Source organism: Prionailurus bengalensis, chromosome D1, assembly GCF_016509475.1.
Source record: "Prionailurus bengalensis isolate Pbe53 chromosome D1, Fcat_Pben_1.1_paternal_pri, whole genome shotgun sequence".
NCBI classification, from domain to species: domain Eukaryota; kingdom Metazoa; phylum Chordata; class Mammalia; order Carnivora; family Felidae; genus Prionailurus; species Prionailurus bengalensis.
In genome coordinates this window covers 15,599,928-15,618,456 of record NC_057346.1, presented here as the reverse complement: position 1 = coordinate 15,618,456, position 18,529 = coordinate 15,599,928, and the positions used below count along the sequence as shown (strand labels likewise).

Sequence of the window (18,529 nt, the reverse complement as noted above, 5' to 3'; positions counted from 1 at the left end):
GACGTGATACTCTTTCTCGCCTTCCAGAAGCCAGCGCTGCCCCCCTGAATGTCCTCAGTCAAAGGTGGTCTTCTAATGGAGAGCTGAGGAGCCTGTCAGGTGCTTCCCTCCCACCCCCTCTCATTGCTCTGGTGCAACCCCATTCCTATCTCCTTCCCGGCTGCCTTCGTGGCCTCCTGTCCTGCAGGCCTGGCCTGCCCCTCTCCCTATCCGAGCCCACCAGAGCCTCAGACGGGAGCCGCAGACAGTTCTGTGCCCTGGCTAGCTGTGTGAATTGGCCGCATCACTGCTCTGCTGGGGCCTCGGTCTCCTCAAATGAGAAGTAAGAGCTTTTATCTCAATCATTCTGACCCTGGCATGCTGTGATTCCAGCTCCATCTGGTAAACCTCACATCTTGGCTTTGTCCTATTTATACACAGTGGAATCTTCTCTTAACGGGCTTCTTTGTTGCAGAGATCTGGATACATCACAGGCTAAGTCGTGTCTCCTGGCATCTGATTACACAGTCGAGGGTGACCAGTCAGCCTAAACAATGGGGCCCAGGCATTCTGTGGCCCCATAAACGGGTCCCCTCCAGCATGTCCTGTCTGGAGTGGGGGGTGGGGCTCATGTTTCTTTGGGGATCCTGCCAGGACTCAGGCGTCAGTGATCCCTCCGGGCATGTTTCTGATGGGCTGAGCCTGAAGAAAGACAGGCAGGCCAGATGCACTGGACAGGGCTCGAGGCTTTAGGGGCGGAGGGAGAGAGGCACGAGCGTGAGATGATCAAGTTCCACTGTAATTTGGAGGCTGTGCGCTTCAGAGGGAGGTTGTTTCGGAGTTATTTTCACAATGGAACTGGGTATTCTGATCTACCTCACTGCTGCATGGAATCAAAAATAATAGAGCATATGTTGCTATATCATCAACTAGTGGCTTCTTTTTCTGAGCAGCTTTTACCCAGCAATTATGTGAAATTATGTGACTCAGAATGGAAAGATAATCGCCGGAGAAACTCTTCTGATTGCTTTCTCCCGCACATGCAGAAAGCAACTGTGCAAAAGGCAGGAAGATCGGGGAGCGAAATTAACGTGGAAGGGTTGCTGTCACCTGAAATGTCAGCTGTTTACCGACACAGAGGTAACTGTGAACGTGGAAAGGAGGAGAAGAACCACCAGTGGAAACCTGAAGTCTTTCTCATAAGATGCCACGGGCCACGGAGGAAGCAAAACGTGGCTGGTCCTATTTTCCCCCCAGCTGGGAAGGGTGGTCTCGATGGTGTAGAATTTCAGAGCTGGGGAGCAGCAGAGTAAGGGGGCCAGGACCCCGCCCCCCGCCCCCTCCCCCCACTGTCCTGAGACCCTGTCCCTGAGAGCCAGGTCCTCAGGCTCCCCCGAGGCAGGGTTCCGGGGCTTCACGCACATCTGGAGGCTAATGTGGTTTCCTGAACCCTTTCTCCCAGCTCTGCCCAACTCAGCCTTGCTTCTCCCTCTTCCAGAGATCCCTCCCTCCTTTCTTCCATCTACTCCTTAGACTCTGTGGCCCGGAAATGAGACTTCTCACTTCTATTGCCTCTTTCTCTGCCCCTCCCGCACCCACCCTTCGCCAGCCCCAGAGGGCCCTGCTTCCCTCCTGGGAGAGATGAATGTGTGGTAACTGGGAGGGCGTGGCACGCACAGGGGCGGTTGTGTGGGAGGGAGGGGAGGCCCCTCTGGGGTTTCTTGGTGCGGCAGTGAGAGAAGGGCATTGTGTGTCTTTGCAGAGGCTCTGTGTGTGTGTTTGGCCACTTGACTCAGGGGCAACGCCAACGGTACCGACGAGACTTTACAAAGTGGGCGCAGGGGCCGAGAGTCACCCCGAGGAGGCCTGTGCTGAGGTGTGGCTGGTGGAGGCCAGGCCTGGGCAGCAGGTTGGAGGGACAGGGAGTTGGTCACTTTCCAAATCCGTAACAGTATTTCTTTCAGCACACTGTAACTTGATCAGAAATGTTTTCTCTGGAACACAAAGACGGGCCTTTACTCTTCGGCTTGGCATTCGAGAGAGAGCCTCCACAATCTGACTTATCAGAATTCTCACCACCCACCCCTCATGCCTCGCTCAACAGGATCGTTCACTGTTTGGAGGGTATCTTGCTCTAGAAATGGCCAATACTTGGCCGATTGCTGTCCCGGACCTTCCAGTGCTGTGCAGACATTACCAATGGGGCCAGGCCCCCTCTCCTGATGGACCCCATTCAGAATCCTTCTGAGGTAGGGGCGCCTGGGTGGCGCAGTCGGTTAAGCGTCCGACTTCAGCCAGGTCACGATCTCGTGGTCCGTGAGTTCGAGCCCCGCGTCGGGCTCTGGGCTGATGGCTCGGAGCCTGGAGCCTGTTTCCGATTCTGTGTCTCCCTCTCTCTCTGCCCCTCCCCCGTTCATCCTCTGTCTCTCTCTGTCCCAAAAATAAATAAACGTTGAGAATCCTTCTGAGGTGAGGTGGCCACTTCAGGCAGCCATCATCCAAGGAGTGCCTCGAGGCTCAACTCGAACTGAACTTGAACTGAGTACTGTTTGTTATCCCTGCCTCCCATTTCTCCTTCTCACTGCCTTGGCTCATGTTATTTCCTCTGCCAGGGAGCCCTGGCTTTTCTCTCTTCTTGCCCCTGTCCATCAGAATCCCATCCTCCTTCCGAGGTCCAGCTGAAATGTCAGCTCCTCCATGGGAACGTCCCAGGTTCCGTGTTGTAATCCCTGCTCCCCCTTTGCCTGCCCCGATGGACCCTCCTTTGTAGTCTCTACGTCTCCTGAAGCTCTCTTCGCACTTGCTGATGTACTCGAGCCCTTTGCTTCCAAACCCTGCCAGTCCTTGGAAGCCGAAGCTGTATCTTGTTTACCCACGTATCCCTTGCAGAGCCCAGAAGAGGGTGGCTCTTTCTAGAATTCAGTGTGTGTTTGTAGGATGGACTTGAACCTCAGCAGCTGTGAAAGGGATCTGGGGGGAGTTGAGGGGAAGGCATGGCAGTAACTGCTTCCCTGGAACTCTTAACGTGTGTCTTTCCTGCTCCTAGGAGGGACCCTGTTGCCAAAAATCCCTCTCCTGTTGAAAAAATTAATTAAAAAAGGGGGCACCTGGGTGGCTCAGTCGGTTAAGCGTCCAACTTCCGCTCAGGTCGTGATCTCGCAGTCCGTGGGTTCCAGCCCTGCGTCAGGCTCTGTGCTGACAGCTCAGAGCCTGGAGGCTGCTTCGGATTCTGTGTCTCCCTCTCTCTCTGCCCCTCCCCTGCTCGTACTCTGTCCCTGTCTCTTTCTCTAAAAATTAAACATTACCCCCCCCCCAAAAAAAAAAAACAGCCCCTCTCCTGGCTAGCAGCCAGTCCCAGCAGCGGTCCCCACTCAGGGGGAGGGCATCACACCAAGGCCGGAACATTAGGAAGTCAGAATTCCTGGGATTCCCCTAAGAGTTTGTCCACCGGAAGGGTGAAATGAAAACATTTTCAGTAAACAAAACCTGAGTTTGTAAGTAATAGATCTTTGTTAAAGAAAATTGTGACAAGATGTTCTTCAGGAGTGAAGAAAAGGTCTTGATGCATGGCTGAGGTTCAGCAGAAAGAATGATGAAGAAATCAGTTAGTAAATACAACGTATCGGTTATCTCCTGCCGCATAACAAATGAGCCTCAAACCACAGCATTAGTTCTCTCAAACAGTTTCCGAGGTCAGGAGCGAGGGAGCAGCTTCAGCTCCGAGTCACTAACGAGGCTGCAGTCAGGCTGTCAGCCAGGGGTGGGGATTGTGTGGAAGCTGGAGGATCTGCCTCCAGGCTCACTTACGTGGTTCATGGCAGGTCTCCTTCCTGGCGGGCTTCTGAACTGAGGCCCTCAGTTCTCTGCCACATGGGCCTCTCGGCAGGGATGCTGGAGGAGCCTTAAGACACGGCAGATGCCTTTTCCCCTAAAAGCAAGCAGTTGGAGAGAGGGAGAGAGCAAGGGAGCAAGCACAAGCCAGAAAAGAAAGCCATCGTGCCTTTTATAATCTATTGTTTGTTGGAAGGGACATATCAATTCTGCTGTATGTTATTGGTCACACAGATGGTACAGTGTGGAAGGGGACTGTACAAGGATGTAATACCAGGGGGTAGTGGGGACCGTCTTGAAGGCCGGCCACCACACATGCGAGTGAATCTAAACAAACATGTTTCCATGAAATATACCTTCTAATGTCTATGTCATAGAATCGAAAACGGAACTGAAATTTTGTACAATAGCACATGTATTAGGAGGGAGGTGATTCGTGTTGTTGTCTTTTTCAGGAAGGGTGTTATACCCAGTAACCATGATACGTTTTAACTTTAGACTTTGTTAAATCAAAGACCGTCTTTGTCTGCTCAGGCTGCTACGGCAGAGTACCTGAGACTGGGGGACTTACAAACAACAGAAATTTATTTCTCACAGTTCTAGAGGCTGAAGTCCATGGTCAAGGTGCTGGCAAAGCAGGTGTACAGATGGCCATCTTCCCACTGAGGCCTCACTTGGGGGGAGAGGTGAGAGAGCTCTCTTTTGTAAGGACTCCAATGGTATTCATGAGGACCCCCCCCCCTCATGACCTAATCACCTCCCAAAGGCCCATCTCTAAATACATCCCATTGAGAATTAGGTTTCGATATATGAGTTTGGGGGACACAAACATTCAGTCTGTAGCCAACACACATGGTAAAATTCCAAAAGGAACCACGAAAGGACTAGAAACAGCGTGTATAATCAACCAGTAGAGGGAGAAAGTGAATAAGAAAAAAAAAAATCTAAAAAAAAAAAAAAAAGGTCAAAAGAGAAACAAATCAGACCAAATATGTCCATGGTCACAATAAAATTAAATGGGCTAAACTTGATAGTTAATAGAAAATTATCAGGTGGAATTAAGAAAAAAAATGTTTTTCTTAGGTCTTTGCCATTTACAAGATGATGAAATATACGTACAACACATGAGGACACAAGAAGGTGGAAAGTGAAATAGAATTTAATCCAACCCATAGGACAATGTAGCAATTTTAATTTTTCTGTTAAATATTATAAGAAACACAGGGATAAATACATAAATCCTTCCTCATAGAGGTATCTTTTAAAGCACCTATTTCCATTGTTGAGAGGCCAGTCGAAAAAAATAAAGTGTGTAGGAATTTAAACCACACAGTTTAATAATCTTAATTTGATAGGCACATAAAACTTTCTTCCCAACAATGAAGGAATTTTTAGTCTTCTAATAAATGGAGTATAATTTTTAGAATAACTAACCATATATTAGGTCAATACATTTTGAGGCATCTGTATCCTCAGACCACATTCTCTGACCACAGTGCATTTCAGTTAGCAGTCAATTATGAAAGTAATTTAAAATCACTATACTTTTGGACATTTAACATACACACCGCTTTATAACACTTGGGTCAAATAAGAGGTTACAGTGCAAATTTAAAGTACTAAGAACTTAACAATAAGCCGTAAGCCACATTTCAAAGTTCATGTGTTGGGGTAAATGTAGCACTTGGAGGATTACAGTCTTAGATGCTGATATTAGAAAACAAGAAAAGGGGGCGCCTGGGTGGCTCAGTCGGTTAAGCGTCTGACTTCAGCTCAGGTCACGATCTCGCGGTCTGTGAGTTCGAGCCCCGTGTCGGGCTCTGGGCTCATGGCTCAGAGCCTGGAGCCTGCTTCCGATTCTGTGTCTCCCTCTCTCTCTGCCCCTCCCTCGTTCATGCTCTGTCTCAAAAATAAACGTTAAAAAAAAATTAAAAAAAAAAGAAAACAAGAAAAGCTAAATATTAATGAACCAGGTATCCAACATAAGAAGATAAATATAAAGAAAGAATAATAGAATGAACCCAAAGAACATGTAAAGGCAGAATGAAGGATAATTTAAAACACAGTAAAAAGGATCAGCAAAACCGAGAGCAGGTTCTTGAAAAGACACACAATGAGTGAACATCTGGTGGAGCTGATGAAAAAAAAAAGTCACAAATAACAATGTTAGGAATGTAGAAAAAGACATAACTACAGATCCAACAGAAGTTAGTGATTTCTAAGGGTAAGTATAAAATGCTATAAGCAACTTTCTGATAATAAATTTGAAAGCAGAAAAGGGCAAATCGCTATAAAAAATTATACTCATTGAATATGTTCCAGAGGAAGAGAAATCTGAAGAGTGTCATGGCCATTAATGAATTGAAAAGGCAATTGAACATCCTCCCACAAAGAGAAGACTAAGTCATACAATTCTACCAGGTGTTCACAGAGCAGATTATTTCTGTCTTCTGCAAACTCTTCCAGGAATAGCAAGAGAGGAAATACTTGTTCTGTGAGGCCAGGACTATCATGATACCCAAACCGGGCAGGGTCAACACAATAAAATAGAAATTACGGCCCAATCTTACGCACATAAATGCAAAAACCTCAACAAGATAGCAACAAACCAAATCCAACAATTTATTAGGAAGACAGTAATACATTGGTTTGATCCCAGTAGTGTAAGGATGATTTGACATTAGATAACCCATGCACATAATTTCCTTCGTTGATGGATTAAAGGTTAAAAGCTGTAGACCCAGAACATTCATTCATAATTAATGTAAAACAGAAACACCTTGGAAAACCAGGATTACAGGGGCACTTATAAAACATTAGAAGAAATCTATCTAAAATCAGTAATTCCCTTCTTTTTATGGTTGAATGAATGATATTTCATTATATATATATATGTACATATATATATATATGCCATATTTTCTTTATCATTCCTCACCATGCACACAAAAGATAATTATGGGAGGTGATGGAGGTATTAACTGACCTTATTGTGGCAATATGTGGCAGCATAAACATGCATCAAACCATCATCCCTTAAACGTACACAATGTTAGGTGTCTCATCACAGTGAAGCTGGGAAGAAATAAAAATAAACACACACAAATGAAATACGAGTAAAAAATAAAAACCAGTAATAAGACTGCATGTGTGTGTATGTGTCCTGTATTACTGCCTCTATTCACATTGTACTCTAAGGCCTAGCAGTACAGAAGACCAGAAATAAAACCCAACAGTGTAAGCACTGGCAAAGAAGAAACAGTACTGTATCATTTGCAGATGATATGTCGGCAGAGAAAACCCAGGGGAAATCTGTAAGTAAATTATTAGAAATATTAACAGAGACTTAATGAGTGAGATTGTTGGGTTTAAGATCAATATGTACAACTCAATTGCCTTTCTCTGTACCAGCGAAAATTAGAAAAGACACATGAGATTGCGTTTGAAATGGCAATGAGAAGTATAAGGCACCTAGGGATAAATCTCGTGGGAGATGTGCAAGACCTATATGAAAGCATTTATAAAACCAATATAAGACGTTGAAAAGGATGTACAAATGGAAAGGCAGACTGGATAGGAGACTCAAGATAGGAGTCTCAAGACTCCTTTATGGATAGGAGACTCAAGATTCAGATCCATTGTCTCAATTCCAGTGAGAATCCCATCAGCTTCAGATGAATTTGACAGGCTGATTCTAAACTTTATACATAAGAGCGAAAGACAAAGAGGAGGGAAGATATTCCTGAAGGAAGAGGGGGAAGAGGGAGAGGGAAGAAGTTTCTCCTACCACACGGGAAGATCGCTGTCAAGTTGTAGCCATGGAGACACGGATTCGGATGCAGGGACACACAGACCGACCCCTAGATCGAAAGGGAAGTTGTAGTAGCAGATACACCCCCTGAATAGTAAAAAATTGATCCCTGCCTCCTGCCTCACGTGAACAACAGTTCTGGGTGACATGAAGATTTAAATGTAAAAGACGGAGCTGTAATATGTCCAGAAGAAAATTCTTTCTGACTCAGGCTGACGGTATCTTCAACAAGACACGCACAAAAACAACACCGCGTCCAGTTACGTTAGCCTTCAGAAATTCTGTTCGTTGAAAAACAACAACAAAAAATGAAAAGCCGCTAAATAGGGAAGAGACCTCTGCAGTACTTCGTGACAAAGATTTCATATCCAGAATAACACCTGAGTAATACTAATAATGCCCAACCCATTGGCAAAGTGAGCAGAAGACCTGAAAGACACGTGACCGATGAAGGAACAGAAGCCCGACTCCTTTAATGAGCGAGCACATTAAGACCGCATTTCACACCTCTAGGTTGGCGGAAATTAAGCAGGCTGACCACGTCAAGTGTGGATAAGGATGCCGAGGGATAGGCACAGTCATGCAGGTGGTGTGGTGGGGTGTCGAAACGGGGATGACCGCTTTGGGAAACAATCCGAAAGTATTCTGCGAGGTTGACGACTTGTACTATACAACCCAGTGACCACACTCCTAGGCCTGTCTCTAGACTATACATCTTCCTACTGCGGTATGACCCGTTAGTGGGTCTAACCATTTTATAAATATATTTTTTTTCAACGTTTATTTATTTTTGGGACAGAGAGAGACAGAGCATGAACGGGGGAGGGGCAGAGAGAGAGGGAGACACAGAATTGGAAACAGGCTCCAGGCTCTGAGCCATCAGCCCAGAGCCCGATGCAGGGTTCGAACCCACGGACCGCGAGATCGTGACCTGGCTGAAGTCGGACGCTTAACCGACTGCGCCACCCAGGCGCCCCTAACCATTTTATTTTAAAAAGGGAATCAGAACAGAAACCGCCAGAGGGCATCATTCATTTTAAGGTTAAGAGTTGTTTTGTGATGTTGTTATCCCCGGTATACGTGAATATGTATTTGCACTGGGTTCCGACGTAAAAAGTATTCCACGTGAAAATGATGGCAAAAAAAAAAAAAAAAAGAAAAGAAAAAGCGTCTTACGCTGTGCAGCACGCATAAAAATGTTCACAGCTGCATTATTTATAATCGCACAAAATGGGAAAAGCCAAAAAGATCTCCACTGAGAGGAGAATGAACCAATACATGATAATTAAGCTGCACAGTGGAATACTACACAACTTTGGAAAGAAATGAACCGAAGGTTACATGTCCTAATGGGTGAATCTTAGAAACAATGTTGAACAAAAATAGCCAGTCCCAGAAGACTGCAAACAACATAGTATGATCATTACAAAGCTCAAAAAAGCTCCACGACCCGCATCTTCTTAAGATAATATGTGCATGACGAATAGATTTTGAAGAAGAGTGGGAGGGATAGCCCACTCTACAGAGGAATATTACTCAGCCATAAAAAGGAACGGAGTTCTGACACGGGCCACAACATAGATGAACCTTGAAAACGTGATGCTAAATCCCAGAAGCCAGACGCCAAAGGCTACATAGCGTATGATTGTTTTACGTGAAGTGTCTAAAATAAGCGAGTCCACAGATGCAGAGAGTAGGTCAGTGGTTGTCAGGGGCTGGGGGCCGGGGTGCAGAATGGGACCGATGGCTAGTGGGTATGGGGTTTCTTTTTGCGGTGATGAACGTATTCTGGAGTTAGTGATGATGGTGGCACAGGTTTGTGCGTATACCAGAACCATTGAATTGCGTGCTTTGTGTTTACTAAAAAAAATTTTTTGGATGTTTTTACTTGGAGAGAAAGCACAAGCTGGGGAGGGGCAGAGAGAGAGAGAGAGGGAGCCGTGAGATCGTGACCTAAGCTGAAGCCAGACGCTTAGCCGACTGAGCCACCCAGGTGCCCCGAAAATTGTACATTTTTAAATGATGAGTTTCATGATGCGTGAATTTTATCTATCATTAAGAAAAAATTCTTTGAGGAAGAACAAGGGAATGATGAAAAAAATGTATGGATATACGTTGTCCGGGATGCTGTTTACCTCTGGGAGTGAGGCAGAGGGACGATTTGGAGGAAAATGTAGGTAAATGTAGCAGGTGCTTGCAAAGTTCTAGTTTTTAAGTTATGAGTGTTCATCTTATTACTATGTATGCGGGCGTGATACATATATTTTTATACGTATAAAATGTAAAACTTATGTAAAATTGGAAAAAATGACAAATAATAGATGAGATGGCATTAGAAGCAAATTACTGCCTTTTGATGAACACCGAGCGGCTTTCTCCAAGTCCCCAGCTGGGTCTCAGCGCGACTCTGGATGCAGCTGTTCTGACCCCTGGTGGCCGAGAGGTGAAGGGCAGCTGAGGATGCTTGCGTGGGGACTGCAAGTAATGGGGGCGATCCCTCAGGGCCAGCATGGTCCTGGCCACTAGACACTGGTCTGGGGGGAGTCAGGCCACTGCCAGTCTCACCCCCTGGAGGAAGACAGACAGCCTTGCGCTTTCCTGGTGTGGGTTTCTTTCTGCCTTTCCTTGATGGCTCTTCACCAAACATACTTCCTTAAGCCCAGGAGTGACTTGCGTGTGACTCCACTGAAATCTGTCCCTGGCCGCCTGCTGCCTCCATCCGGATGGCCCATCCTGGGGCCCCTGGCCCCAGAGTCCAGGGGCTCGATGAGCTCACGGACAGAAGGGGAAGGTCAGGATGCTGGCACTCAGAACCGGTCTGCACGTTGCCTTTGTTTGACCAAACGGCCTTTCTGGAGGATTATGAACTAAGACTGGAGGAAGAATTGGCTCGGGCACCTTAGAGGTGAGGGTGTCGGGGGCAACTTAAGGGAGAGCTGTTGGCATTTCAGGGTTTACCCTACGGAGACCAGTGAACAGCAAGTCTCCCGCCCCACCTGGCGGGCGGGCTGGGCTAGAGAGGCATTCGCTTACCTGCCCCATTTAATCTCCTAGAAGAACGAACTTCCGACCGTGGGTGTTGGCTGTGGGGAACCAGGCCAGGAAGTCCCGGAAGGATGGCCTGGAGAGGAGGGCGCAGCTGGGGTCATCACCAAAGCCTTGGGGTTTTCCGGCTTCGGCACCAGAGAGGCAGCGTGGTGGAGGGGTTAGGACCTGGGCTCTGCCACTCACTATCAGGAGTCTCATTTAACTTCTTTAAACTGTGGTTCTTCGCCTGCAAAACGGGTCAGTCATTGCGCCTGCTGATTGTCATAGTAGGCAGCTGTGGTAACTAAATTAATGCGTGCGGAACCCTCTGTAAGAGCTCAGTAAGTGTCAGCCACTTCCATTCTGTGGCTTGAACTTTTACTGTGTGGAGGGTACTCGGAATAGAGCCGGGAGCCCTACGCGGCCCCTGACCCGGCCGAGGGCTGGGGTGGGGGGTCTCCTGTGCAGAGACTCACTTTCCTTCCTTTGTCCCCAGACGCCATGGAGGTGGTGCTGATCTTTCTGTGCAGCCTGCTGGCTCCCAGCGTCCTGGCCAGTGGTAAGTACCCCTCCAGGTCCTGGCCCTTTGGGACATAGGGCTGGGGGGCTCTCAGATTCTCCATGTCTGATCAGTGACTCCCCTGTCCCCGCTGAAGTCAGCAGAGAAACTGCTGGAAGGCAGCATGTATTCACAGACCCTGTTCCAGCCCGCCCACCTCTCCCCAGAGGGTCCAGCAGGCTCTACTTTCAAGCTCTCAAGCACTCCAGGTCCCTGTAGACTTTTTGCCTGAACCTTGAGAGCCAGGCCTGCTCATCAATGTCTAGATTCTGGCTTTGTGCAAGTCGCATGTTCTTCCTTGGTCTCAGTTTCCCCACCTGTAACAGGGGGCGAACAGACCCTGCCTTTGGGGCATAATGTAATAATGCAAAGGGGCAAGAAATGTGGATGTGCTGTGCACCGGGGCTCTGAGTGGTACCCAGTTCTGCTCTCGGGCTGGCCTTAGTGGGCAGGCCCTTCTGTGCTTCCCCGGGCACCTCTGCTTAATGGGCTCTCTCTCCCAGGAGTCCCTTTGTGGGAAGTGACACTGGTGGGGTATTAGGGAACCAGATGTGCGGCTGTCTTCCTCTTGCCCACACTCGTTTATTTTTTCAGCAGCTGAGCAGGAGAAGGAAAAGGACCCTTTTCATTATGGTGAGCGGTGATGGTAACCCTGGCGGGGGAGGGGGGGGGTGTGGCCCCGCCCTGGCGGGGGGGGGGGGTGTGTGGCCCCGCCCTGGCGGGGGGTGTGTGGCCCCGCCCTGGCGGGGGAGGGGGGGTGTGGCCCCGCCCTGGCGGGGGAGGGGGTGTGTGGCCCCGCCCTGGCGGGGGGGGTGTGGCCCCGCCCTGGCGGGGGAGGGGGGGTGTGGCCCCGCCCAGGGACGGGAAACCGTGCTCTTCCCTTCCTTTTGTCACCTCTGCTCCTTTGGCAGACTACCAGACTCTGCGGATCGGGGGACTGGTGTTTGCTGTGGTGCTCTTCTCCGTGGGGATTCTCCTTATCCTGAGTAAGTTTGTTCGTTCCCTGTTGGCTCTGTAGAGTGATGCCTGCAGCTGCCGGGGGAGTGGAGAACAGTGTAGGAGCCCGGCCGTGCTCTCTCGGGGGGGGAGAGAGATGGCCCGTTCTCCCTGTTATCTCCAGCACCTAACATCGTGCGGGGCACATAGTAAGTGCTCAGTAAAACAGGGCAGCATGGACAAAATAGGGGCACCTGGGTGGCTCAGTCGGCTAAGCGTCCGACTTCGGCTCAGATCATGATCTTGCTGTTTATGAGTTAGAGCCCCGCATTGGCTCTGTGGCGATGGCTTAGAGCCTGGAGCCTGCTTCCGATTCTGTGTCTCCCTCTCTCTCTGCTCCTCCCCTGCTCATGCTCTGTCTCTCTCTGTCTCAAAAATACATAAACATTAAAGAAAAGTGAACAAAATAAATGCTTGATGAAAACAAGGTCATCAGAAAGGGCAGGGTGGCTGTCCTGGTGCTGTGTCCAGTAGGCAGAGGTCGGGGAGTCACAGGAGATAGCGAGGAGCTGTCCTTAGAGTGCTGTGAGAGAGGTGCCCCCGCGTTTGTTCTCTGCACACGAGAGCCCGGGCCGCGCGGAGCCCTCTGCACTTGCCCGATCAAGCAGACTGTGGTACGGCCATCATCCAGGCATTTGAATGTTGAACCTTGACCTCAGAAGAACCCTACTCCCACAGAGGATTGCTACATATAATTATGCTTTTTATGTAGCCCCCTGTGGCAGCTTTGCTGTGGTCAAACCAGGAGCGTGACCTTGAACTCGAGCCGGGAGCGTGACCTTGGGTGGTTTCTTTGCCTTTCAGGTCGCAGATGCAAATGCAATTTCAATCAGAAGCCCCGGTAAGGATGGCTTGTCTGTGGATATCGGAGGTGACGCTAGGAGGGGACAGGGCGGGGGACAGGGCGGGGCCCCCTGGTGTGTGCCAGGCATGTTCTGGCAAACACGAGGGCAAAGCATGGAGGGTTAGCCCCTCCTCTCTTCTGATGTATATTGAGATCAGAAGTGTATACTCTCTTCTGATGTATATTGAGGAGGGGAGGGAAGCAAGAAGGTGCTGGATGCGCGTCTGAAAGCCCTTGAGACAGTTGGGCTTGGGAGAAGGGAAGCAGAGGGCCTCAGAGCCTCTCGGGAGGTCCATCTCATCTCTACAGGACCTGCGACGCTGTCCCTGCTCATCACCTGTGCATGGGGCTCTTTGGCTGAGGAGGAGCTCGGGCTCCGTCGTTCACCTCTCCCCCCACCCCATACCCCATTAGTCTACCGCAAAAACCAGGGGCAGCAGTGGACCTCAGAAGTCCAAAGTCTGGCAGGACACGATGCCAGCCCCCAGGGGGCCCCAAGCCACTCCTTCCCAGCGCACAGTGGGGCCAGCACTGAAGGGTGCCTGCGAGTTCCCCTGGCACCCCTTCAATCCCAGCTTCGCCCCCGCCCCCGGCCCCACACCCCTTGGTGGAGAGTGCCACAGCCTTCCAGTGATTCGCAGGGGCCTGCTCCAGATGGCCCTGCCCCAGCAGGGACAGCGGGTTTGCCCCACAGAGCGCCGACAGAAGCTTCTCCTTCTCTTGCAGGGCTCCGGGGGATGAGGAGGTGCAGGTGGAGAACCTCATCACTGCAAATGGTAGCGGTCACGACCACCGGCCCGGGTGGGATAGAAGCAATGGGGGAGGGTCCTCGGATGGCTCCGGGAGGGATGGTGGTCAGACACCGTGGCCTCCCTAGAGCCAACCGGACGTGCTCCTGTGTCTGTGCGGGGAGAGCGGTCTCCGGGGCCCCTGCTCTGGGCCGTCCCCTCACCTCCACCAAACCGGCTGCTACCCCTGACCGCCGCTGTTTATAGGGCATGTGCTTTGTGTCGGGCACGAGACAGGTGCTTCATAGAACCCCCTTCGTGTGCGCACAGCCCCGTGACAGAGGCTCGCGATCTGCATTCGATAACCCAGGGACTCAGAAAAGTTAAGGAATGTGCCCAATTCCTATAACCAGCAAGTCTGTCTGACTCAAAATCCTGCCAAGCCCCCTCTTTGCTGCACGGTTCACACTCCTCCAGCGTCAGACCTGGGCACGGCTGCTGCGGCGGGTGGCCCGTGGGGGTGAGGGGTCCATTCACTGCAATCTGTTCCATTTTTTTTTCCAGCAACGGAGCCCCAGAAAGCAGAGAACTGAGGTGCAGCCCTCAGGTAGGAAGGTAGGATCCTGTCTTCCCGTGTCTTCCTCTGTCTCCGTCACTGTTCATTCCTCAGGGAGGTGCTGGGCCAGTTTTGCAGTGGGCACAGCATTTATTCTGAGCCAGGCTGGGGAGTCTTGTGTCTGAAAGGGCAACGGGACAGATGGACGGAGACATCTGAGGGCACCACACATGCGCGGTGAAAGGCTGGGGAATAGGGCTTCTGCTTCTGCACGACCGGAGGCCAGGTTAATGGCAGGTCACCTTCCCTGCGATGGGGGCAGGACTTGGGAGAGAATGACAGTTCGTGAACTCCTCCTAATATCAGAGTAGCTCAAAGATAATGGCTTTTAGCGATGGTTCAGGAAGTAGCTTAGGGCCGCTTAAAAAACGTCAACACTTTAGAATCAAACTTGCTAACTCTACACACAACCAGGGAGAATAGTGTATCTCCCCCTTCCCCGATGCCAGCGTTAGCCGTTCTCAGTTCTCAGCTGTTAGGGGGACCGTATTTAGCATTTGCTTCCGTTGTTCATCGTAGGGACACGGGAGAGTGTTTGCCGTGAAATGTCTTAGTTTTCAAAATGCTGCCCCGCACAGACTTGCCTGAGCCTACCGGAAGAAGCAAGTAGGGCAGGTGGGATTGAGCCCCACTTTATAGATGAAGAAACTGAGGTCAGAGAGAACAGCCATCCAAGATCGTGTTATCACAACAGCCTCGTGGGTGGGCAGCGCGGGGCTCAGTTTGTCCATCTCCTAGACGGGGCTTGGGAAGGTCAGTGATCTCCTACACACGAGGTGGCCCTAGATGCCAGTCCAGGAGTCAGGTGTCCTAGCTGGTGGCTCGGGGTTCTGTCCACTCATGGGCACTGGCCGGTCTGATCTTGGGGATGGTGGGGGGAGGCTCAAGGGAAGGAGGCTTGGGGTTGGTTTTTTGGTTTTTGGTTTTTTTCCTAAACTAGGGCTTCCTCAGAAACCCTGTTCTCTTAGGTCTCGGGATTGTGAGCCACGACTGGGGGTGTCCTGAAATAGAAACCCCGGGTTTAACAATTTTCTTTCCATGTCTATCAGGTTCTAGCCTTCCTGGGAGAAGCGCTTCCCTGGGCCCCCCTCCCCCTCCCAGGCCCCTCCCCCTTCCCCTGCATTTCAGCCTCGTCCTCCTGTGTCACCGGGGATGTGAGCTCGGAGTGGGTCTCCTTCGAGTTTCAGGGGGGCACAGGCGCTGCGTTAAGGCAGGGAGACAGCCAGTAAAGACGCCAGAAAGGAGGCAGAGTTGAGTTTTAATTTGGATTCTCTCCCCCTTTAGCTCCCAGAACCTGAAAGGAGCTGCTTGAACCTTTAGACGCAAGTGTTGATGCTTAAGAACACCGGCCACTTCAGCAGCAGATCTTTCCCCAGGAGAAGCCAAGAGTGTGTGTGTGTCCCCCTGCCCCTTCGCCGTCCCCCGGAACACGATCCTCAACTTAACGATGCAACTGACACCCGCCTCTCCTGCCCGCAGCCCGCGGTCTCGTCCACGTCCTGTGACGTGTCTGTGTGTGTTTGATGACTGTGATCTCTGTGGCTGCTTGTTTGTGGATGATGTTGTATTTTAGTGACCCTGAACTCGCTTTCCCGGGTGGGTGCTGAGCCATGTCACCGTCAGCCCCTCCCTGCCCCCCTGTGGCCCCCACCCCCATCATCTCCCACTCCCGGGAGTCTGCTTTTTCCCTGAGAGACCAGTCCCTTCTCTTGATTTGGGGGTGGGGGTGGGGCTAGGGGGTGTGGGCGGGGGTCTCCAGTTGTCTTGGGACTTGGGAAGGTTTACATCACCTCCGTGATCATTTTTCTTGGCCTCTCTTCACTTCATTCACAAGAACCTTGCTTCTGTATTCTAGTCCGGACCCAGGTCTGTTCTGAGGGTCTCTTGGCAATTGGGAGGTTCACGGCAAGGAGCTGGTGAGCCCAGCTTTGCCTCCAGGCAGGCTGTGCCCCTTCCACGGTCCTTTCCCTCTTGGGGCTTCCACCCCGGGGTCCTCATCTGCCCTGCACCGTCGCAGAGCAGCCCGGGATCCCGGGCCCCGGGCTTCTAGTCTGCCCCTGGGGAACGTGCCCCCTGCATATCTTCTCAGCAATAACCCCATGGGCTCTGGAACCCTGCTCCTCTCTCCTACCTTCCCTGCTTCCCAGACTCCCAGCTACAGCCCGGCTCTTCTGGACTCAGACTCCTGGCCCTGAATGAGGTCTCTGGTAGGCAGTGGCTGAGGGGCTCCATTCTGTGGGGGCCAGCAAAGCAGCAGGGAGAGGAGGCGTCCTGTGCTTCTCTGGCCGCGTCCCGTCGATCAGGGAACAGCGATGGCTCCCAAGCCCTTTGCTCCACCTGTTACTGGTTAGAGCGGCAAGTGCGGCGGCTACACGTGGCTTAGAGACCCGGGGCAGGTGGGCACAGCCCTGCTGTGGAGGGAACTGCCAAGAGGTCGAAGGTCATACAGAATGGAAAGTCCAAGCAGACCCCGCCCCTCCCGTCCATCGTGTTCTCGTGGCATCCAACCAGACGTGCCGCCGTGACCGGGCCGCTGTCCTCCGTGCTGTGATCGATCCTCTCCACAACAAAAGGGAATAAAACACCGTTTGTTTCCTAGTGGCTCCGAAGTGCTTTCCTTTGTGTCAGAGAGCTGGAGCGTTTGTAGGGCCGAAGGGACTCGGTCCTTGGTCAGAGGGAGGAGGTGACAGCTGTTTGGTCCAGCTTAGCTCCTCCCCTCCCCCCCGGAACCCCTTCCCCCTTTCCTCCTCCCACCGCCCCCTGCTCCTGGGTCGGTGCGCCCGCGGCAGGACCTGAACCTTACGCATGTCGTGGGTTCAAGCCCTGCATGGGGCTCCATGTTGAGTATGAAGGCTACTTAAAAAAAAAAAAATACAAAACTGTGGAGGCCACGCGGATGGTGTCCATAGTGGCTCATAGGGGCCAGGGGTCACCCACAGTGTCCTCCCAAAGACACTGCAATTCAGTCTTTGGTAAAGTGCTGTTGGCCAAATAAACACAGATGCAGGCTGATTCTCCCCGAGGTCGCTGCTGCTCACCGTCCTCTCTACGTGCTTTGTGTGTCTTTATCTGAGACGGTTCCTAGTGGGCAAGGACTATGTCTCGTTCTAAGGTAAGAGTGCCTGGAACACCTTCACCCCGCCCCCCCCCCCCAAATCTTCAGAGTCCGTCTAGAGTCTGTGAGTAGTGTAGGGCTGCAGAATTGGCAGGTGCAGGTCCTGAGGGACTCGGGGGTCCAGTCACCCCCCTGGCTGCCCCCGGGACACTTCTGCACCTGCCTTTGCCCTGTGTCCCCCCAGGTCTTTGAAAAGACCTGGGGCTTATCGCTGAGATCAAGCTCCACATTGTCAACTCAGTGATCGCGGAGGCTACACCATCTCTGGTCACACCGAAAGTTTAAGTCAGCTAATGAGCACCATTTGTGGGAACACTCACGGGTCAGGGAATTACCAGGCTGACAGCAATGTCAGAGCTTGGCCAGATGAAGACCCTCCGGGGCCCCAGGAACACAAAAGATGGTGGGTACCTCCCCACATTCATTCTTAAAAATAAAACCTTGAACTCTAAAAATAAGTATGAGGAAGTATAATGGGGGAGATTCGGGTTTTTCTCATAGTAATCATGAGATTATCAACTCTAGGGCATTCTAGAAAATAGTTTTCCCTTCTTTGCCAGACTCTCAGCGCCCGCTCATCTTTCCCCCAGATAACCCAGTCTCATTTCTGAGGTAGGTAGGATGTTCACACTTTAGAGATTCTCTGAAATGTTTGTGAGTGGTTGAGGTCACACGGCTGCGAAATGGAAGGGCTAGGAACCCGGCCTAGGCTGTCTGTCACCAAAGCTCTCTCTGGCACGCCATGTGGCCTGGCTTCCTTCTGCAGGGGAGGGCTGACGTCCAGGGGCAGGGAGAGGATCGCCTGGCACGGTGCGACCACATCTGGAGCCTGGCTGGCCCTTCAGGGCATACGCTACCTAGCCTGTGCTCTGGGAAGGGTCTTGTGGCCTGGAAACAAGACACATACGAATAGTCAAAGGAACTGGTGATCAAAATGATGGCAATATTATTATTCATAACTAAATAAAGCAGCTAAATACATCGAGCACATGCTATTACCAAACATGGGGCGGACGATGTCAC

At 51.0% G+C, this 18,529-nt stretch overlaps 1 protein-coding gene across 5 annotated transcripts in view; it reads left to right on the top strand.

Annotated features, from left to right (window-relative positions):
* FXYD6 (FXYD domain containing ion transport regulator 6) overlaps positions 1 to 16,989 on the top strand; it is a 31,443-nt gene extending 14,454 nt beyond the window's left edge. For 2 of the 5 annotated variants that reach the window (XM_043579452.1, XM_043579448.1), the window contains exons 2-8: positions 11,145 to 11,207; positions 11,802 to 11,840; positions 12,119 to 12,193; positions 13,008 to 13,044; positions 13,774 to 13,823; positions 14,340 to 14,382; positions 15,676 to 16,989. In XM_043579452.1, coding sequence (XP_043435387.1) covers positions 11,150 to 11,207; positions 11,802 to 11,840; positions 12,119 to 12,193; positions 13,008 to 13,044; positions 13,774 to 13,823; positions 14,340 to 14,368 — 288 coding nt within the window. In that variant the 5' untranslated portion in view covers positions 11,145 to 11,149 and the 3' untranslated portion in view covers positions 14,369 to 14,382; positions 15,676 to 16,989. Of the gene's footprint in view, positions 1 to 11,144; positions 11,208 to 11,801; positions 11,841 to 12,118; positions 12,194 to 13,007; positions 13,045 to 13,773; positions 13,824 to 14,339; positions 14,391 to 15,675 lie in introns of all 5 variants that reach the window. The other 3 variants (XM_043579449.1, XM_043579451.1, XM_043579450.1) reach the window with 3 other exon arrangements.
* The last annotated feature ends 1,540 nt before the right edge of the window (positions 16,990 to 18,529 follow it).